Here is a 23,469-nt window from a genome sequence, read left to right as displayed (position 1 = left end):
TCCACTGCCGCCGTGTCGCTAAGCGATGTCTTGCGTAGACAGTGTTCACTGGCCGCGGGTATTGTCTTTTGAGGGCATCCATCGCACCCTGGTAGTCCGTTTGGTTTCTGATCATGGAGTAGACCCTTGCTCTGACTCTGGAGAGGAGAACCCTGTGCTTTGTGGCAGGCTCGGTCAAATGAATCTCCTCCAGGTACGATTCGAAGCATGCTAGCCAGAGTTTGAAAGCATCACTGGCTTCCTGGGATTGTGGGTCGAGATCCAATCTGTCTGGTCATAAAATGCTCTCCATGTTTTAAAATTACTGCTAATAAAATTGATGCACCATCAATAACTCTCGGAGATGGGAGGCTAACTATAGGCTTTTATTAGCAGCAAAAGGGAGCATGGCATCTCGGAGACTGAGGGAGGAGCAGTGCCTCCAATCTCCTTTATACAGGGATCTGTGGGAGGAGCCACAGGAGCAGTCAGCAGAGGGGCGTGTCCAGACAGCTATATGTAGTTTACCACAACTTTAATGTCCTCTTGAACTCCGTGTGGGTAACGTATTGTTTACTAGTTTCACTCCGCCTGTGCGTTTCCCTTCTGTGGCCCGCTACCTCCGTGTCCTACGTTGCTCGCTCTCCATTTCTCAGCCCATTCACGCTTTTCCCTGTCTGGTGCGCTATCTTGTTACCCAGTCCCTCTTCAAATCTGGCAGTCCACTTCTGGTCACCCTGCTCTTTTTGCTTTACTCTACATCCGATCATTCCGTATTCTTATGTTTCTTTGCTCTGTTGATCTCTACTCCGAGTTTACCCTACCTACACGGTCCACTGGGCCATCACCCTTACGGGTCCACTTGTACGCTTCCCCCTGCTGCTCATACCTCTGTACCATACGTCGTTAGCTCTCCCTTCTCAGCCTGTTCATGCTTTCCCTAGCTGGTGCGCTGTCGCGTCGCCCTGCACCTCCTCACATTTGGCGCCTCACTTAAAGTCTCTCTGCTCTCCATGCTTCACCCTGCACACGATTACTGTCTATGCACTTGGTTCAATCCCCGCACATGGTCCTCTGGGAGCGCCATCCTGCTGGGTCCTGTTAACTCAAAGTTATCTTGATGCGATTTGTGGAATTCACTCTAGATTGTTCTTTTTACAAGTGCGACATTGCTCATACAGTGCAGGAGCAGGCTCTTCCATTCTGCTAAACTAATTAAAATAAGTAATTAAACAGCTTTTGCCTACACATTGTCTACATCCCTCCATTCTCTACACATTCACCATTTGATGATCAACAGGGTACACCTCAAAGTTGCGTGTTTAGCCACTGCTCTACTCTCTCCACTCACGACTATGTGGCTAGGCACAGCGCAAGCTCTCTATAAATTCACTGATGATGCTACCTTTGTTGGTAGAATCGCAGATGGCGACAAGGAGGTGTACAGGAGCGAGATCGGGTGTTTTTTAGTGGTGTCGCAACAATAACCTTGCACTCCACGTCAATAAGACCAGGGGATTGATTGTGGACCTCAGGAAGCAAAGTCAGGGGAACACTCACCAGTACCCTTTGAGGTACCTTTAGTGGAAAGTGAGCATCCAAAATTCCTGGGTGTCAACGTTTCAGAGAATGTGTCCTAGGCAATCATGAAGAACATTGGAGAGCATTAAATAGTTAAGTAGTGTAAAATAATAGAAAACGAAGTAGTGAGGTAGTGTTCATGGGTTCAATGTCCATTTAGGAATCAGATGGCAGAGGGGAAGAACCTATTCCTGATCACTGAATATGTGCTTTCAGGCTTCTGTACCTCCTTCGTGATGGTGACAATGAGAAGAGGGCATGTCCTAGGTGATGGGGGTCCTTAATAATGGATGTTGCCTTCCGGAAGCACCGCTCATTGAAGATGTTCTGCATACTATGGAGGCTAGTACCCAAGATAGAGCTGACTCATTTTAGAATTTTCTGTAGCTTCTTTTAATCTTGTGCTGTAGCCACCCCCCTCCCCATACAAGACAGTGATGCAGCCTGTCAGAATGCTATGGTAGATCTATTTTAGTTTTCAAGTGTTTTAGGTGATAAACCAAATCTCCTCAAACTCCTAATAAAATATAGCCACTGCCTTGAATTCATTATAGCTTTATCAATAGGTTGGGTTCAGGTTAGATCCCCAGAGATGTTGATATGCAGGAACTTGCTCACTCTCTCCACTTCTGATCCCTCAATGAGGATTGGTTCATGTGCCCTCATCTTGCCCTTCCTGAAATCCATAATCAGCCCTTTCACCTTACCGACAGTTAGTGCAAGATTGTTGCTGTGACACCACTCAACTAGCTGGTATATCTCACTCCTGTAAGCCCTCTCATCTCCATCTGAGATTCTACCAACAATGTTTGTATCATTAGTAAACTTATAGATGGCATGTGAGTTCACCTAGCTACACAGTCATGGGTATAGGAGAGTAGAGCAATGGGCTAAGCACACCACTCTGAGATGCGCCTTTGTTGTCAGTGAGGATGAGATATGCTCACCAATCTGCTCAGATGGTGGCCCTCTGGTTAGGAAGTCAAGGATCCAATTGCAGAGGGATATGCAATTAGGAACAGCCCTCATATTACTACCCTTGTGGACAAAATAAAGGAGTCTGAAAACCCACGGTGTGTTTTAGGAATAGCTTCTTCTTCTCCACCATCAAATTTCTGAATGGTTCATGAACCCATAAACATCACCTCACACTAATGTTTTATGTCCTGCACTGTTCTGCTGCCATAAAATAACAAATTTCATGATATGTCAGTGATAATAAACCTGATTCTGATACTAAAAGTTGCATAAAGGTCTCTTATCATATTTGCCACCACCAGCATCCAGGCAGCACATACCAGGCACACACCACTTCCTGTGCAAAATAAACCCTCCCTAGCATATTTCCTTAGAAATAACCCCTTCTCATACTTCTTTCCAACTATCTCTGACCAACTTTTGGTCATCTATACTCACTTGTCTTGAGAAACAGTGTCAAATGTTTCTTGCTCCCACCCGCCCATCCAGCATCCTCTTTGACTTCCTATCATCAGCAGGAGATTCCGATGCAGACAAGAATGGTCAGGACAGGAAACAGTTTGTTCCACCAGACTTCTGAACTCCATGCTGCATCGCATTTGAAGTGTCACTGGTTAATTCATTCAATTGTCACTTTATTTTGTTTATTTCTGCATAATTCTTTTGTGGATTTTATTCTTACTTTCCTAAGTTATTGTGTGTTATATGTGTGTTATGTTTACTACTGTGCTTTGCACCATGGTCTGGAGAAACATGATCTTGTTTGACAGTATACATGTATATAGTTAAATGACAATAAACTTGACTTGACTTGTTAAATTGACCTAAGGTGACAGTACTCAATGAACTGGAGGAAACACTGTTGAAGTTGTGTGTATGTGTGCTCCTGTGTGTTGGGGGAAGGAAGGTGGGCATATGACACTTATAAGATGCTTGCAACAACCTGCCAGAAGACAATTTATGCTCACTTCTGATTGAAAATCTGAGGAAATTAGATTTAGTGTGGTGGGCATTTCACCCATTTGTTTGCAAAACCAGGACGGCATCTGAAATTATTTTGAAAGAATATTTTTTCATTCACATAAATGGATCCTACTGACTGTGTCCTCCACCTACAGTATCTCCCTGTCCATTTTGGGAAATTAACTGTATGAGAGAAGTATAGAATGGGTAGCAGGATACCTTAGTGGTATTAATCTTGGGCTCCAAGTCCATAGTTCACATAAAAGTGGCAACTCAAGTAGATCAGAGGCTAAGTGTCCAACAGACTTGCCTTCATTGGTCAAGGCAGTGAGTCATAAAAATTAGGAAGCGTGTTGCTATTGTATAAAACGTTGGTTAGGCCCCATCTGAAGTATTGTGTGTCGTTCTGGTGGCTGCATTACAGGAAGGATGTGGAAGTTTAAGAAAATACAGAGTGGTTGATTGTGATTTTGCTTGGGTTCGGGAGTATTATCAATAAGGAGATGTTGTACAAACTTAGAATGTTTCCTCTAAAGTGTTGGAGGCTGAGGGGTGACCTGGCATACATAGATAGTTGGAGTTATTTTCCCAGGGTGGAGATGCTAGAGGGTATAGCTTTAAGGCGAGTGGGCAAAGTTTAAAGGAGATGTTGCAAGGCAAGCATCTTGCACAGAGAGCGTTGGATGCCTGGAGGTGGTAGAAACAGGTATCATGGCAACGATTAGACAGACACTGCACAGGCTGGGTATTGAGGGACATAGACTACATGCAGGAAGGAGTACAGTTTAAATCTCCATCATGTTCAGAACTGACAGCATGTGCCATAGTGCCTGTTACCATGCTGTACTCTTCTATGTTCCATGAATGGCAGGGCAGGCTCAAAGAGTCACATGTATTTCCCATGATTCCTAAGACCTTACTTCTTGATTATCAGCAAACGATAATCTGCAATAAAGAATCAAGTTTATCTAATTTATACTAGCTCTAGTTATTTTTCAAAGTACAACTTGGTCATGAAATTCAAAGTTGTTGAATGTATTTATTGTGTTAAAATGTGATTCCACATCTAGTGTCATGTGGATTTGTAGATAATACCATCTTGACAATATTTTTTATAGATATCCGAGGAACTTCATTTGAAACAACATTACTAACAAAGAGAGATCACATCTCAAACTTTATTTTGAAAATATTTGAATACCCAAAGACATGGTTGTAGTATTCTATAAATATGGGTTCACAATATCAGACATTTTTCAGTTTTAAAGACTTTATTTTAAAGTATATAAACATTATTGAAACACCTTTACATAAATTATTTTTTATTTCCTGTGACTAATATTTGCTGAGCAGCAAAATCAGAAATTAATATAAAAACCTTCATGGACAATTCTTCCAGATACAGTATTACAAAAAAAATGTAATAATAAAGTTCTCAATTTGCCTTCCGGTGACTGCAGCGTGATTGTCGTAATTTGAGAGGCAAGTAAAAGCGAGCAGGGTACCATCATCAATCAATTACTCTATCAGCAGCTATTATGCCTCCTGCCCCCTTCCCTTCCCCTCCCCCGTGCCTCAGTGAACAGGATCAGTGAAAAGCAGTGCCATTTGTAGCAGTGAAACATTGGCCACAACTCTACCATAAACCATTACTTGACGACTACTTTTAAGAAACTATGCAGACTACACCCTGCACACGTCAACCTGTCCACAATGTAACTTTATTTAAACTTCTTTTTAAAAAGAGTACGACAGTGTGTATGACAATAACATAGTTTGTTTATTAATTACGTCACATCCTCAGAAACATTATGGCCCCTCCCACCCCTCCCAAGTAGGAATGCAGGATTCAGTAACTATAACCTCAAAGGCTTACTGTGTCCACTACAGTTGCTATGGCAATAAACAAAACAATAACATCAGTGTAAGAAGTCTGGCTCAGGCTTCAACAGATCCATACATTGCCAGTATGCTCAAACAAGTTTTCCTTAGGGGCATATATTACAAAAGGTTGCATCCATGAAGTTCCTGTTTCATTCAAGATGGGCATTTTGGACTCAAGTCTTTCAAATGAGACACCCATGAGGCAGTAAGTTTACTGAGTCCATCAGAGAGAGGTGTCTTTTTTCAGCCCAGAGGACCTGAGCTATCCTATAAAAAGGGGTACTTGTCAAGTCTTCTCCTTGGGCTCCAGTTTACTACAGAGAGTCCTCAAATGCTGAAGAACAAGGTGCAAGCTCATTTGACATGAATTTGATTCTTCTCTTCAGCTCTGAATGTAACTTTCAGCACCCACTTTTGAGTTTCCATCTCCTTAGGAGAGGAGATAGTGATTGTGATCACCCTTCCAGCTCTTGCCAGAGATGACAGCAGTTCGGTTTGTTACCTCCTTCCCATCTCATTCTGTCTCAGGAACTGAATATTGGTGGAACTGTCTGCCAGTTCCGGGTACTGTTCCACTGGCAACACATAGTACCCATCATAACCTTGAACTCTGCCTGTGCTCAGAAGCTGCTGTTTTTCTCCTTCTGTCCAGAGACGATTTCCTTCCTTCCCGTCTCTTGCCTTCTGCTGCTCTCTAGACCAGGCATTCACGAGAGCTCTTAACCTGGCCTGGTCTAGCAGACGTGCCCTTTCTTCTTCCAGAGTATCTAGTGTGATTCCATAGCGAATATTTAACAACAGGGCGCTGTACTGAAGTTCAATGTTTGTGAACCTTCTAGTCCTTCCATTAAGCAGAATTGTCGGCTGCGAAACGGTCACGTTAATTCCATTGTCCAGTACTTTTCGGCCACTTGTTATGCCCAAAGTTGCCAAGTCTCTGTCCGATGAACCGATTTTCACCAGGTAGTGTGAGTCTATTCCATTGATGGTGTAATGCATTTTGTCTAAGTAGTATGCATTGTTAAGAATGCTTGCTATTTTACGACTATCTTCACTTGCTAGAGTGGTCACCCCTGTTGTTATTCTTCCTTCCTTGACAGCAAACATGATCCCCTTTCCAATGATGGAATTTGGGGCTGAAAACCAGTGTCCTGGCCTGTCTTTGTGGCCGGCCCTGGAGTATTTGGGCAGCGAACATCCTTCCAGTGCCATAAAGGCATTGTTGAGCCTTTCTGCTGCTTGTTGAACCCCTGAAACAAACTGAAAAACAAATCATAAAAATATAGCAGTTTCAGAAAGGAAAAGATTAAAGTTGTTGCTGTGTTGTTGAAAATGGAGCTACTGGTTATTTGCTTGGCTGTGAATGTTCTTCTCATATCCATTCAAAAGTCAAAATGGAAGAATGCTAAATTCACCCACTGAGTTGGGCTGAGACTAATGTCCTTTGAATCTAATAGCCAGAGCAGCAGATGAGTCTTTAAGTGACTGTAAATAGTGGTGGAGGGTGAGGTGGTGGTTCAGAATGTTACACATAAAGGAAACGGCAAAGTATTTAAATGGGTAATAATTTAATGGTCACAGGTAGAAGCAAAGCAAACAAACAGGAGGGCATTTACAAGTACAAACACAAGAGATTCTGCAGTTGCTAGAAACTCAGAGCAACACAGGAACTCAGCAGGTCAGGCAGCATCTAAGGAAAGGAATAAACAGTTGACATTTTGGGCCAAGACTCTTCATCAGGATCGTACCCTGAAACATCGACTATTTATTCCTCTCTATTGATGATGCCTGACCTGCTGAATCCCTCAAGCATTTTGTGTGTTTTGTATTTACATATAGTGTCAGAAGGAAAGGAAGTGGAATGTGTCTGTAAATAAAGAATGAAATAAACTGTGAGAGTAATCAGAAATTATCACAGCCCAAAGGATCATATTTTAGCATTAGTTTGTCATTATGTCTTTGAAGAATTCTGTCATCAGGTAGCAGTAGTGAAGACTGATATAAGGTGACGTTTTCTTCTCCTACCTGTTGAAGAACTTTTGGCTAGGCTGTCAGTGAATCTCTAGGTATGAACTTTTCACTTTACTACTTTTTATTGTTGAAACAGAATTTATTTCAGATCTGAGGTAACAATTAATATTCTCAATTTCTCTATAGCTGACATTTAACTTTGCAAAAACAGATGGACCACGGATGCTTTTTCTGAGAAAAAGTTTAATGACAGAATTTTTGAAGAAAAGAAATCAAAGTTTAAATTTCAAAGTAAGTTTATTATCAAAATACATTTATCTCACCATTTACAACCCTGAGATTCATTTTCTTGAGAAGATAACCGCATTGATAATTCTGGGCAGAAAAAAAACCAATTTAAGGTCAATGAGGTTAAAGTAGTATTTGGAATTGGAATTAGTTTGTTATTGTCACATGCACCCAGGTACAGTGAAAATTTTGTCCTGCCTACTGTTCACAAACTGTATAGCAAATCATTGAGGTAGTATAAGGTAAAGCAATAACAAAAAGAAGTATAAGGTGCAACAGATATAGAGAGAGTGCAGTGTAGGTAGACAGTAAGGTGTAAGATCATAACAAGGCAGATTGTGAGTTCAACAGATTATTTTATCATAAAAAGGAACCATTCAAAGGTCCTATAACAATGGGATACAAGAAAACCAGAGAAAGATGCAATGAGACGATATTGACAGGTGGGAAATCAGGGCATGTTGATGATTGAAAGGAAGAATTAGCTTAGTGAAAAAAAAAATTAAGAGCAGGAGGAAGAGACTGAGCTAGCTTGCTAGAGATAAGGTAAGGTATAGTGAAAAAATGCACATTTTTCAGATAATCTTATCAATTGCGTGGGTTGGAACAAATGACAGACCCATTACAGCTTGATGTACTCCAGCTATATCTTGTCTAAGCTAATACATCAGATACATTTAGATCCATCTCTCTTAGATTTGTGTGCGCAAACATTATTGGTAATATCAGGGGAATGATTGAGATCTGAGACAGTAAAAGGTTTTCTGTGGATAAAAGACATCAATTGAGAATGTGCATTAGTATGAGTTAGCTAAATGTATTGTTTTTTAATAAGAATAGGAAGGTTTTAGATTTCCAAAACCTGTTGGTTTCCTTACTTCTGTAGTTTAATATAGGCCATGATATAAGAAGTACCTAATGTTATAAGAAAGGACATGTACAATGTTAGATAGAAAGTTAAATTGTCAGATGTCAGCAAGCTGAAAGACATACAATGACCTTTGGACAAGCAGGAACTGAAATAATGATAAATTCATTGAGCTTTGTTTCCATACCCGTACATTATCACGCTCTTCGCTCTCCACCAGTTCATAAGGAGGTGCTGCAAAACGGACCGCTGGTTTAGGGAATCCAGGAATAATGTTGTATAACTGAAACCCAAACATCACAAGCCAGCTTTTGACATCTGTGGGAAGACAGAATTTAAACTTTGTACATTTGTTAGAATACAGATTTCATGTATATTATATTATATGTAACTTTTCTCCAAGAAGCACGCAATCGGCTGTTCCAAAGATTCTGCAGAAAATATCAGTAAATACCATTGCACGTGACCAGATCTTTGGTACTGTAGGTGTATTTGTATAATTGACTGACTACTTATTAATCTGGACCTAATTCTGCCTGACCAGAATCTTTCCATCAAGACTTAATAACACATCTCCTTCTACCTTAGGCCACAAACTTATCAATCACCCCGATAACTTATTAACTTCAAATTTTCTGCACAATCACTCAAAGAGTTGAACTGCATGTGCATGTAAAGAGAGCTGTATGACTCATTGTCTTCTACCTTAGGCCACAAACTTATCAATCACCCCTGCTGTGAACACTTTCTGTACGTCCAAGATCCGTATGCTCCATGATCGCTGGACTAACTGTGTAAATGTACGAGTGGACTATGTTGAAAAATAAATGTGCTAGTTTTTCTAAAATTGACTCCGTCTACCTTAGGCCATGAACTTATCAATCACCCCTCATAAAGTCAGATGTGTAAGTACTGCAGTGGAGTAAAGGGAGTTGCAGAGGCATGAGAGGGGAGCTGGCAAAAGTCAACTGGAAGGGGACACCAGCGCTGCTGATGACAGAATAGCAATGGCTGAAGTTTCTGAGGTCAGTTTGGATGGTGCAGAATAGATATATCCTAAAGATGAACAAATATTTTACAGGGAGGATGAGGCAACCATGGCTAAGCATTCTAACAAGGGAAGTCAAGGACCACTTGAAAGCAAAAGAGAAGGCATATCCATAACAAAGCAAAAAAACTTAGTGGGCAGTTAGAGAATCGGCACGATTTCAAAAACCAACAAAAGGTAATTAAAAACCTAAATGAGAGAAAAGATTAAAAATGATAATAAGCTAGCCAATAATATTTTTTTCAGTAACATAAAGAATGAAAGAGAGGTGAGGGTAGATCTTGGACTGCTGGAAAATGACACTGGAGAGGTAGTAGTGTGGGACAAAATAGTGGATAATCTTAATAAGTACTTTGCATCAGTCTTCACTGTGGAAGACTCTGGCAGTATGCCAGAAATTTGAGAGTGTCGGGGGAAGACATGAGTGTAATTGGGAAGGTGCTTGGGAAGCTGAAAGGTCTGAAGATAGATAAGCCAGCTGGACCAGACGGACTCTACCTCAGGGTTCTGAAAGAGGTAGCTGAAGAGATTTTGGAAGTATTCATAATGATTTTTAAAGAATTACTCAATTCTGGAATAGTTCTGGAGGACTGGAGAATTGCAAATGCCACCTATTTCTTTAAGAAGGGATGAAGGCAGAAGAAAGGAAATTATAGGCCAGTTAGCCTTACTTTAGTGGTTGGGAAGATGTTGGAGTTCATAATTAAGGATAGGGTTTCAAGGTACTTGAAGGCATAGGCCAAAGTCAGCATGCTTTCTGAAAGGGGAAATCTTGCCTGACAGATCTGTCAGAATTCTTTGAGGAAATAACAGGCAGGATAAACCAAGGAGAGTCAGTGGATGTTGTTTACTTGGATTTTCAAAAGGCCTTTGACAGGGTACTGCACATGAGACTGCTTAACAAGACAGGAGCCATGGAATTACATGGAAGATACTAACGTGGATAGAGGCTTGGCTGACTGGCAGGAGGCAAAGAATTGTAATGAAAGGGGCCTATTCTAGTTGGCTGCCAGTGACTTGTGGTATTTCACAGGGGTCACTTCTATTCACATTATATGTCAACGATTTGGATGATGGAAGTGATTGCTTTGTGGCCAAGTTTGCAGATGATACAAAGGAAGATGGACGGGCAGGTAGTGTTGGGGAAGTAGGGAGTCTGCAGAAGGACTTGGAGATATTGGGTGAATGGGCAATGAAGTGGAAGATGGAATATAGTGTAGGGAAGTGTATGCTTGTGCACTTTGGTAGAAGGAATAAAGGCATAGACTCTTATAAATGCAGAGAAAATTCAAAAATCAGAGGTGCAAAGGGACTTGAGGGTCCTAACGCATGATTCCGTAGAGGTTAATTTGTAGGTTGAGTCGGTTGTAAGGAAGACAAATGAATGTTAGGAAGGATGTGAATCTGAGACTCGATAAAATGAAGGTCAGACTGCACTTGGAGTATTGCAAGCAGTTTTTGGCCCTTTGTCTAAGAAAAGACAGGCTGGTATTGGAAAAGGTCCAGAGAAAGTTCATAAGAATGATTCCGGGATTGAAAGGGTTAACATATGAGAGAATTTGATGGCTCTGGCTGTACTGACTGGAGTTTAGAAGAATGAGGAAGGAAATCTCATTGAAACCTATCGAATTTTGAAAGGTCAGATAGATTGGATGTGGAGAGGATGTTTCCTATAGCAGGTGAATCTAAAATCAAAGGGCACAGCCTCAAAATGGTCCTAAAATGGATGTATAATTTAGCACATATTGGTCGTGTACGAAGTGTGGCAGAAACAAGGTCATAAAGCTGCTTGAATAGGAATGGTACACTCTATGAATGGCAGCATTCATCAAATTGATACTTTATTAAGTCAAGTGGCTGATGTATCTGACAAGTGTTTATTGAGAAAGAGCTCCATTTTCGAAAACATCTTTCTTCATGAAGCAGAGCACTTTCAAACTAAACAGCCAATCCAATCAGAAGTAAAAGATTCAGTTTATATCTTCTATGTTTTTCAAACTTATGATTTTATTACTATAAAGGTAGTATGATCAGTCAAGTCAAGAATTATCTTCTCTTAAGGGATTGTCTATTGGTGGGTCTTCAGTTGGCTGTAGAGGCCAAGCTAGGATCCACATATTCTGGTGCAGTGTTGAGCAAGAGTAAGTGGTGTTTGTAGTTAGTGCTTGGGCCTTATTACGGGCAACTGCTTTTATTACTAATGTTGGCACACCAGAATGGAAAACTACATTTCTTTCAAGCATGTTTTTGTAATTTTTAAAAAATATTTAGCTGTGCCACCATGGAAATACACCATACATTCTCATTAATTCTGACTAAGTAGAATGCAGCAAAAAGCCTGGTGGTAGACCTTTTACTGGTACTTTCAGAAAGACCATCTTGGATGTACTGGAGACCAAGAGGACAACAGGTGAAATCTATTAATGCTGTCTCCCTCTCATCTGAAACATTATTTAGCAAAGTCAGAGGTAAGTTATTTACATAGGGAGTTGTGGGTGTTTGGAACACCTGCCAGGGATGCTGGAGGCAGATACACTAGGGACATCTAAAAATTCTTAGATAGCAAGGGCAGTACAACATCTTGGGCTGAATGGCCTGTACTCTGCTGTAATGTTCCATGTTTTTTGTTCTATGAAACAAAACAAAGATAAATATTTAAGTTGATAATTTTGCAATAAGTTCCTCACAGCCAAATTAATTATGAATATTCACCCTATTTCTGCTGAAGCAAATACCAAACTTTAATGAGTTAATCAGCAACATATCTTGATTCTTTATTAAATATTCTTGGTAGTTTGATACAATTTTGAAATTTAATGTAATGCAATTTATTAATATAAAGTCTATTTCTCTTACTCTTTCTATCTGTCAGTGATCTCCCCACATACCTGTAACATAGTCTTCCACATCTTGCACATTGCTGAGAGGATTGTTGTTCTTGAACATGTATAAAGTAAAGGGGGAAGGATCTTTGCCAATATTATTCCATATAGAGTAATCAGGAGCTGTCCAACGTCCAGCTAAGACATCATAATCTCTTTGTCCAAAATGGACCAACTTAGTAAGAGAGTCATATAAGCCACCATGAAATCCCACTGCAAGTTGAAAATCAGGATTGGAATCATGATAGATTTCACCATAGGCAGTGTACTGAAGCTGTTTGATCATTAGGCCTCTACTGCTGAACACTGCCAAAGGAGTTCCTGTGTTGTCCGAAGCAATATAGAACTCTTCTCCACTGCTAATCTCCATGGCAAAAAGGTGGCCTTGGAGGTCATAATATAGGGAGGTGATGTCTGAACTGGAGTGATTATAGATGTGAGTTACCCTAGTTGGGTTGTTTAGATCTGAATAAAAGAATTGCAGATGCTGGCCAAAATTGGTCTTGCTGGAAACTCTGCGTCCTAGTCCATCGTATCGATATTGCACACTCCACCCATTGGTTTTGCTGTAAACTCGCGTCAGCAGACACTTGGAATTGTATTCAAATACATCAGACCCTCGCTGAGAAAGAAGGCCATCCTCATCTAGTTTGTACTGTACATCTCCGAGGCGGGTAATCCTGTCTCGCAGATCATAACGTAAAGCCATGAGACGAATGCTGCTTCCGGGATTCAACAGATGGAGGTTCCCATTTAAGTCGTAGCTATAGCGCCAAGTTACTTTTTCGTTCACCGCAACAGTCTGCAACTGGCCATCTCCATCGTAGTCATATGTATATTTGGTTGTATTCGCGTAAGGTCCAAGCTTAATCTCTCTCTTTATCACTCTTCCCATGCTGTCATATTGAACTGTCATCCAGTACATGAGTGACCTGAATATCTCGTACTGAACCTCTTTGATGCGCCCATGAGTATCAAAATGCTTACTCAAGGTCATCACAGCCGTGGTGATGATCTGATTGATATCATAATATATAACTCCAAACTTCCCAAAGTGCTCAACCTTACCCGATATCTCATCATAGCGATACAAATCGACGGGAAGTGGTGTTTCACTTATAACTGGCTTCATGCTGGCAACCCGGAAGCTATTTTCATGGTACGTGTAATCAAAACGTGCATTTACCATGCCCTCTTCTGAGAATCTGTAGATCTGTCTGTCAATCAGAGGACCAATTTTTCGATACCGGATTGTGCATGAGAATCCACCACTTTGCAAGTTGACCATCTTGAGCACACCTGTTGACTCATCATAACCAAAGGTGACAGCAGTACTGTCGTAAAGGATCTCAGACAGCTTTGATAGCTTTCCGTATTTATAAAACACTTGTCGGCCAGTGCCCAAGTAAGCAGATTTCAGTATCCGTCCTTCCATGGTGAAGTCAAAGATATTTGAAGCATTGCTTTCAGGAGGATGGTAAATGTTACGGATGAAACCAATAGAATTGTGGGTAGACATAGTATGCCGGGCTACACTGGGCATTGTCACTGCATGAAGACGGTCTGTCTGATCAAATTCAAAGATGTACTGTCGTTGGCTCTGGAGAAGTAATACCATTGACTGTTTAAAAGAAAAAAAAGATTTAGAAACTGGATAAATAAAATATAATCATAATTTTCTCACAGACCAGTGTTTTTTTTTATTAAAATAGTTACTATTTGCTCAGATGCAATTACAAATATGGCAATTGTCTGAAGTTCTTTGTTGGTCTGAAAATATTACCTCAACTATTCTGCTTCCCACACTCTGGAAACTGGATAAATTAAGCATACTCATAGGTCTCTCATATCGCACTATTTTTATTAAAATAGTAACCATTTGCACAGATGCAATTCTAAATATGCCAATTGCCCAAATTGTCAGATGTTCTTTGTTTGTTGGCCCATAGGTGTTACCCTAACTAATACTGCTCCTTGTACGATGGATATGCTCCATCCATTTCCAGTGCTGACAGAACCATCAGAGCATTAGGAACACAGCCTTCTTTAAATGAGTGAGCACCTTTGTCACGGACCACTGAAATCAAATAATTTTAGTGATATTATTTGTGAACATTGGACTTTGGGTGCACGTTGTGAACCATACAGTGCAGCAGCAGTGCTTTCTGCTAATATAACAAAACTGGCAAATTTCTGCGATTATATCATCATGCCAAGAGAAAATTCATCATAATTTTCATAAAGGGTTGGATAAATAGTGCTTGAAGACAAAACAAAATCATGGTTCACTGGGGAAAGGTGAATAGCAATTCTAAAGCACTGACATAGACATATTGAGATTGATGCTCATCTTTCCTGGATCATTCTATGATTGCATGATAAAAGTCTTACATCACAAGGCTTTTTTACTATTTGCAAACTGCTTCGTAGATGTTTGTGACAGCAAATCAATAGCCTTGAATTTTTTTGTGTGCAAAACTGAATAATTGGTATAATATATTATGCTTATTTTCAGACATACAGTGATAACTAAGCCCCATGATTACTCAATCTGTAGCCATTAGCTCACATTAGTGTTGCTGACATACCCCAAAAACATGTAAATATTGATGAAATTCTATGAGCCAATCTTTCAAATTTTTGCATCAGTACTTAGATGTTGGTAAAAACTTGATGGAATGATTTTAGTGGGAAAGATTTGATTTTCAGTTCAATGTCATGTATTAGAAATACAATAATTTCTCTCTTTTATCTACCCTGAAGTTTTACAGCTGAGAGAGAATAAAAACGAACAAAGGGTATCCATTCTATTGTATCCCATTTAACATATTGAGTACTCCGAAAACCATCTAAAGATTCAAACTAGTTTATTCCTTGTACATAGTTTATTCTTGCATAAATATTTCCCTCCAAATACTATATTTATGAGAGGGAGAAGAGGAGTTTCTAAATTAACTCTATCAGGACTCCCAATAAGATGGGGTGAGTAGATTCAACAGCAACTTTCTTCGGGGAATTGAACACTCAGATTGAGGAAAACTGTGTAGAGCCCACGAAAGTGGTGGACGCAGCTGGGTCCAAATCAGGACAGGCCCTCCCTACCACTGAGCACATCTAGAAGGAGCACTGATGCATCATCATCAGGAACGTTCATTATCTATCCAGACCATGCTCTCTTCTCTCTGCTGTCATTGGGAAAGAGGTACAGGTTCCTCAGGTCCCATACCACAGGTAGAGAAATGGTTATTACCCTTCAACCATCAAACTCCTCAATCAGTGTGGATAGCTTAACTCACCTCAACACTGAACTAATTCCACAACCTATTGACTCACTTTCAAGGACTGTACAATTCATGGTTATCAGTATTAATTAATTAATTTTATTTTTGAATTTCACAATTTGTCGTCTTTTGTACCTTAGCTGTTTGTCAGTCTTTGTGTGCAGCTTTCTGTTGATTCTATTGTATTATATTGTTCTGTTGTGAAGGCCTGAAAGGAAATGAATCTCAGGATAGTACTTGGTGAAATGTGGTGTATGGTATATGGTGATAAGTTAGACTCTTCACCTCAGAAGAGACCTTGTTATGATCTTGTGCCTTATTGTTTACCTGCACTGTATTTTCCCTGTACTTGTTACACTTTATTCAGCATTATTATTGTTCTATGTCAGGGCACTGTGTAGCAATCTGATCTGCATGAACAGTGCGCAAGACAAATTTTTCAGTGTATCTCAGTACATGTGACAAATATAAACCAATTCCAGTCAGCAATGTTAGTTCGGAGCTAAATCCATGCAGGTCATCACCTGAATGGCAACAAAATATTCTGGCATCTTCCCCCTTCCTTTCCAGTCCTGAAGAAGGGTCTCGGCCTGAAATGTTGAATGTTTATTCATTTCCATAGGTGCTGCCTGATCTGCTGAGCTCCTTCAGAGTTTTCCGTGCGTTACTTTGAAGGGAATGGCTTCTTCTTGTATGCTTGGGTGCATCTATGGGACATGGGTACCATTGGATAGGATAGCATATATTGCCGATTCCTATCTGCCCTTGGAAGATGGTTGTAAGTCATTTTATTCCACCACTGTAGTCCTTTGGGTGAAGGGACTCTGACAGGGTTATTAGGCAGGATGTTTTAGCATTTAGACCCAATAAAGATGGATGATTGTAAATATATTCCCAAGTCAGAATTAGAGTGGACTTGGCAGATAGTAGTCCACCCATGCATCCGTCATCCTTGTTGGCCTAGGTCATTGTTTTGTGAAATACTGTCAAGGAAGCCCAGATGAGGAACTACAGTGCTTTTTGTAGCCAGTGCACATTGCAGCCATTGTAGCCACGCGTGAAAGACAATGGAAATTTCGAAATGCTGATCAAGCAAGTGCTTTGTTCTGCATAGCGTTGAACTCCTTGAACGCTGTCAAGGAAAGATCGGAGGAGAATTGTAAATCACATATCAACTAACTATGCTTCACTTATTTTTCATTCTAGGGAACTACTTAATAGTCTTATAAATGCATAACGGAAGCTGCAAGCATAGGTTTGAATCTCAGCAGATCTATTCCATTTCTTGGGAAATTTTGTTAAATGCCTTTTCACAATTTGATTATGAGAGTGAAAGAGATGCTATTTTTCACAGTTAATAACTGAACAACTTTGTTCACAAACAAAATGACTAAACCTAATATTCTTCACAAGGATAAATGTTTGGCAAGTAAACTTTGTTGCGCTATAAAGCAGGCAATATTGTTTCATTGTTTTTCTTCAACACTTACACACTAAATGTATTATTTCAAGGCTATATTTCCTTCATATTGAAGCTCAACAACAGGGCAGTGAGAGAAAGCAGGAGAAATTATTTCATTTGAACAATAATATGTCTAACCGATTATAAACATACTTTGTCAAGGTAAGCGTAGCTCCAGACTTTTCCGTCAGAGAAAACTCGGGATATAATCCTGCCCTGTTCATCATATTCATTTTTCTCACTCATCGCACCTCGTTGAACTCCAATCACTTTCCCAGTGGAAGAATATGAGACGTTAACTGCAGCTAGACCACTGCTTGGGAGCCAGATTGTGGGCCGGCCCAAAGAATCATAAATAATCCTCAACGTAAATTTGCGATGATCATCATAAATCTTCTCTGTCCGCGAATTGCGATCAAAATCAATGGAAAGCAAATTGCGTCCATGCACCTGTTTAAAATTAAAGAACCTCAATCATAAATGTTCTTCTCTTTACTTAAAACAGGCCTAGTATGCTATTACTGGGGCAATTTATTTCATTTTAATTATAATGGTTTTTGCCTGGTGTAGATGATTGAATTTTGTACCTTTGCCAATACAGAAGAAAGCTTTCAAATGACATTATCATCAATATGATTTAAGTGATTGCAATCTGGCACGAGTTCAAAGAAACTGCAATGCATTCAGCCTTTGCTAATGAGTATGAACACTGTGATTAACAATTTAATTATCAGTTTTTCACTTCTCATATGAAGTTTTAAAGAATGTACACCTTATTTTCTTCACGTCTTTTGAAAAAAAATCATCATACCCTCAATGATTAGGAGAAATTTAATTTCTATAAGTTTAAATTATGAAAACATAAAGCAACATGACAGTGACACGTATCACTAAGGAATTTGAAGAAGTAATTTCATTATCCAAATTAAGTAAATTGAGATCTTATCATAATTTTGTTTTGGTGCTCAAAATAATGTTTTCTTGGTTACTAGGGTATGCTGTGTATAAAATGAGCTCTCTGTGATTCTTCTGAAGTGAGTTACCATAAAATGAGTCAATGCCCAATATTCCCCAGCCTAGGTTGCCACACCAGATCCCTAAATGAAGCCAGGGTATGTTACTTGGCTTTGGGGCAATGAAAGATCATGAAAGGCCAGAGGAGTGAAATTAGACTTTCATTTGAGCTTTATGTTAATGTGACTGCCCATTCACTTGCTAATCATCATTCAAGTTAGTTTTCAGTTCCAGTACATCCTGATAATGGTTTGATTACCTTGCTTCTACTTTATGAATAGAAGCTGGGAACCAAAGTTTATCTAGATTCTGACCAGGATCGGTAATTTTAAAACCATTTACTGGATCAGTATTAGAATCAGAATAAAATTTAATATCACTGGCATATATCATGAAATTTGTTAACTTTATGGTAGCAGTATAATGAAATCCATGATAAATAAATATAGAGAAAAAGCTTTGTTACATTAAGTATATATATCTATCTATTAGGCAGTTAAGTTGAAATAAGTACTGCAAAGTAACAGAAATTTTAAAAAAAAGTAGTGAGGTAGTGCTCATGGGTTCAATGTCCATTTTGAGACTGGATGGCAGAGGGGTAGAAGCTGTCCCTGAATCGTTGAGACTTCTGTACTTCCTTCCGGATGGTAACAGTGCACAGAGGGCATGTCTTGGGTGGTGGGGGCCCTTAATGATGGATGACATCTTCCTAAGCACTGCTGCTTGAAGATGTTTTGGATACTATGGAGACTGGTACCCATGATAGAGCTGACTAATTTTACACATTTCTACAATTTGTTTCGATCTTGTACTGTAGACCACATCCCCCCTCCCGCCGTCCCATACCAGATGGTGATGCAGCCAGTTAGAAAGCTCTCCATAGTACACATGTAGAAGTTTTTCAGTGTTTTAGTTGACAAACAAAATCTCCTCACACTCCTAATGAAATATAGCCCACTGTCTTGCCTTCTTTGTAGCTGCATCAATATGTTGCATCCAGGTTGGGTCCTCAGGTATATTGACAACCAGGAACTTGAAATAACTCATTCTCTCCACTTCATATACCCCTGTGAAGATTGGTTTGTGTTCCCTCATCTCACCCTTCCTCAAGTCCACAATCACCCCTTTGGTCTTGCTGACTTTGGTTGCAAGGTTGGTGCTACGACACCACTCAGCTAACTGGTGTATCTGGATGTGGGCAAAGTCAATTTTAATACAGGGAGAAGATAGTGATGAGACATTCTTTGGACTTGTAGAAATGGTGCAAGCAATTAACTATTGGGTAAGAAGTTCTAAGACTCTTAACTAGCAACAATAGTGGCAGTATCTGTCTAAGTCAGGATAGTTTGCATTTGATGGGTAAGCTGCAGGTGGAGCTACAGTACTTTGCAGAAGATATGTATCTACAGCTAGGATGCCTAGGACTTTTGTACAATACTGTTGTAATTTTATGTATTGCACTGTACTGCTGCCGCAAAAAAAATTAATGACATATGTGAGTGATCATAAACGATTCTGATATGGTCTCTATTGTGGGCTAAGAGGGGAATCATGACTGGGTAAAGGGGAAAGGTGAGTGGAGGGAGCGGGAAGAACCAGAAAGACATTTTGTAATGACCAATTGTTTGGAATCAAATGATCTTGCTCAGTGTCTCAGGGTTGAATGTGTCTGCACCCTTGCCACACACTACAACTGGCACTCCTCTGACTCCTGTCCTAAACTCTTCCCAGGGCACTCCCCCTCACCATTCCCAACATCCTTTGCCAGATTTATAAACTCCATCTCTGCTCCACATTGATAAATGCAATACTGTGCAAAATCTTGGGCACCCGAGTTACATATATGCGCCTAAGACTTCTGCACAGTCCTGTATTTCCATTAATCTGCTAACCTTGTCCGTCTAAGCCATGGATTTCTTAATTGTTTAGGGGAGCATGTGAGGGAATCAGCCTCCCATTCCAAATACATATTGTTAATTCCAAGTGATGAGGTTCAGACAGCTTCTAAGCTCAGCTACTTGGAAGTTAAAACAAAAATCTTTTCTTAACATTTTATTACTAATTTTAACAACAAATCGCATTCAGCTTTAAACAATCAAGGACACTCTGATATCTCATGGTCTTAAGAAGGCCTTGCTTCCTAGTTTGAAAACCAGTGCTTCAGGCATTAGAAACCACAAATGTAGGAGGTGGTGTTGAAAATACCTTGGTGAGTTGTTGAGTTGTTGCAGTTGTAGACAGTGTACACAGCAGGAACTGATCTGATGTTAGCTGAAAGTAATCTAAATTGCATTTTCAAGAAAGAAGATCTCTTAATAGAAATTTAAATAGAGGCAAAATGATTTGCTGCCTATATCAGATTGAGTAAAAATACTGGGTATCAAGTCACCAGCAGGCCTTTCAATCCTTTCAGAAAGAGGCGATTCAACCATTTGCAAACAACCAAGAATTAAGGTCATGATAAAATTTACACTTGCCTCCTGCTGGCATTTGAGTTTCCATATTTTGTGGAAGATGCTTTTAATTAAAACATTTTTTGGCTACAGTTACCATCACAGAAAGCTAGAGGTTTGTCAAAATGAATCACAGTGCTTGGAAGAAAGGATGACCTGGGGGATGCCAAGCAAGTTTGACTGGTTGATTTGCATCCCTCCTGTGTTTGTGAACAACATGCTCTCTTTGCTTATTAAGATGTGGAGAAAAAAAAGTCACCACATGAAGTTATGAGTGCTGACCCTGCCAATATATGTAAATGTCCAGCAACCTGTTTTAATGAATGCCTCTTCTGATGCATCCAATAATGAATATTAGGCTTATAAGGTTGAAAGAAGACATGCCAGGCTAATGAAAAGCCAGCACTACATGACTGGCATCTTTTCAACTGCAGGCACAAATCAATTCTCAGCACTTCTACCTGCCAACGACATTAGAAATCTGCTTTTTCAGGGGTCAGGGTCAACAAAGGGATAAATGCTGAGTTGTGCCATCTGCTGTAGGGATACGTGGAGTTGCCATGTTGCAAAATGAAGTACATCAGGGACAATACAGTCACCTGTATTTTGAAGTTTGTCAATATTTCTTGATAGAAATGGTGAAATTAAATAACTTGTGTAAAGAAACATACATGCCGGAAACCATTTAAAATTTCAAAAACAAAAACCACACTGGAGTCACAAATCCTATAAAGAGCTAGAACCCAAGAATTTAAAATGAACATGCTCATAATAAACTACCCTAAGTTTCCTTCCAAACACAGTGACTTTTCCCTTGATCTGTTCCTTCCTGAGACGCCATTCAATAGAGTTCAGTCCATTTTCCACAGGTAGTGTGATATTGCGCCGTCCGACCGTTGGACTAATGGTCCCAGCGAGAATATGAGGCTCAGTGTAAAAGCTGACCCCCATTCCATTGGCGTACATCACACGAAGAGTGCCGTTGTTGCAAAGCTGGTAACTGTTTCTCACTTGATCTGGTGGAAAAATTACATCAGTAATTTAAAAATCCATTTGAAAAACACCAGTTAACATTTTCATACAGCTAATTCAAAGGAATACACACCGGGATTGCTAGATTTCTAAACAAATCAGAAATGCTTTGGCACATTAAGTTGTGTCAGCAAGATTTAATACCTTCTTTTTCTATAATTATGACATCTGATAGAAAAATACCCATAAAATGAAATGGTTCATTAGAGTGACTCATTTTTGTTGATGTACTTTCTTCTGACCCTCTATTTTTCCAGTTCCACTATAATAAACAACTGTGCCAAAATGCAGAAATTTTCATAATTTTATTGTTAGCTTAGTTATTGTTAACTAAGATGGGAAAAAAGAGGCTTTGCAATATTCTAATTGCTCAGCAAGACTGAATTCAAATTGTTCAACCCATAGAATGAAATCAAATTAAAAGTTGGAGACAATATTATGTTCATTACTCGGTACTCAGTAAAAATGATGACATCATATTTACATTCTATATTAAGGATCACATAAAAGCATTGTCATTCCCTGCACTGTAACTCTTTCACTCAGTGATTGTAAAATCACCTCTTATTTTCAGTAATCTGGAGCTAACAGCAAAAAGAGATTTCTATCAACAGGTTTGCTCCTAAAATATTTTACCCAGACCAATGTATAATTCAACAATCCTTGCAAAAACCACAACTGCTTCAAGCTACAAGTACCACGTTTTACAAAATTCAGACTACAATTTCAATAGTAATGGGCAAAAAATGGTAGCCTTGAGATATCGTATGAATGGGAAATAGATAAATCAGTGCAGATAATTAAAATTATACATTCTTACCAAACTTATTACCTTGCAATTTCAGATCACAGTATTTTTAGATGAATCAAGCTGTTTACCTTGAACCAGGGTGTAGGATGCATCTACTGAAGAAAGATTAGTGGTGACAGTGACATCGTCCTCTCTGTTGGAAGCTTCAATGTCAATATTGATTGACTTCTCCATTTCTCGATGCAAACTGGTTACAACACCAGTGGGACGAGTCAAATTTGTCAGTCGTCCTTCACTGTCATAACTAAGTGCAAATAAATGATATCAGGTCAACCTACAAGTCACATCTTGAACCATCAATGAACTACAGATGGAACCAGAAACACAGGAGTGAGTTACACAGAGAACTAAAGACTTGGAACTGAGCAACACGAGAGTAATGATATTTAGGATTGCTGAGACTATTAAAATGTTTTTCATCCTCACAAAGATTGATGGATATGAAGAAGTGAGTTACACAGACAATTCATGCTCCTTTTAAAACTGTATTGGAAAAATGGAGCGACATGTTATGATTTATAATGCGTATGTGTCGAGATTTTTATGCCGTGTGCTATTCCATTTACATCGCTGAGTTGTAAGCCATGGGTGTTGTAGTTTCAATGATTATATTCCAATTGACAATCCATATAAAGTCTGCTATAAAACTGGTTTGTGATAGTGAAAGTCTACTATTTCAGAGAATTAATTGCACCTTGAATTGTGCCTTACAATATAATCTGCAAGGGTTTCTCAATGCTGAAGTGTTATTTCCTCATTGACTGAATAAACCAATATTACCCCACTCCCTCACTCATCCCTTCCTTCTCTCTTCCCAGAATGACTTTTTCTATCAACACAACATTTTGCGCCTCACATCCACAGGAAAGTATTGTTGAAAAATTTCTTCAAATTACAGTTAATACATTTCTGACAGATACGAAGCAAGTTGTCACAAACTGATATGATCAGAAACATTCTTACCTATTTTTCTT

At 39.4% G+C, this 23,469-nt stretch overlaps 1 protein-coding gene across 1 annotated transcript in view; it reads right to left on the bottom strand.

The window, feature by feature from the left end:
- Window positions 1-5,349: 5,349 nt before the first annotated feature.
- The window catches only part of LOC132405597 (teneurin-2-like), a 1,448,984-nt gene continuing 1,430,864 nt past the window's right edge, over window positions 5,350-23,469 (bottom strand). The window contains exons 25-30 of the mRNA XM_059990528.1: window positions 22,564-22,739; window positions 21,433-21,668; window positions 17,339-17,635; window positions 12,449-14,063; window positions 8,700-8,830; window positions 5,350-6,645 (exon numbers count right to left, since the gene is read on the bottom strand). Of these exons, the coding sequence (XP_059846511.1) occupies window positions 5,884-6,645; window positions 8,700-8,830; window positions 12,449-14,063; window positions 17,339-17,635; window positions 21,433-21,668; window positions 22,564-22,739 (3,217 nt within the window). The 3' untranslated portion in view covers window positions 5,350-5,883. The remainder of the gene's footprint in view (window positions 6,646-8,699; window positions 8,831-12,448; window positions 14,064-17,338; window positions 17,636-21,432; window positions 21,669-22,563; window positions 22,740-23,469) is intronic.

Source organism: Hypanus sabinus, chromosome 15 (assembly GCF_030144855.1).
Source record: "Hypanus sabinus isolate sHypSab1 chromosome 15, sHypSab1.hap1, whole genome shotgun sequence".
NCBI classification, from domain to species: domain Eukaryota; kingdom Metazoa; phylum Chordata; class Chondrichthyes; order Myliobatiformes; family Dasyatidae; genus Hypanus; species Hypanus sabinus.
The sequence above is the reverse complement of the archived record's forward strand: the minus strand, read 5'-3'. Positions and strand labels throughout refer to the sequence as shown.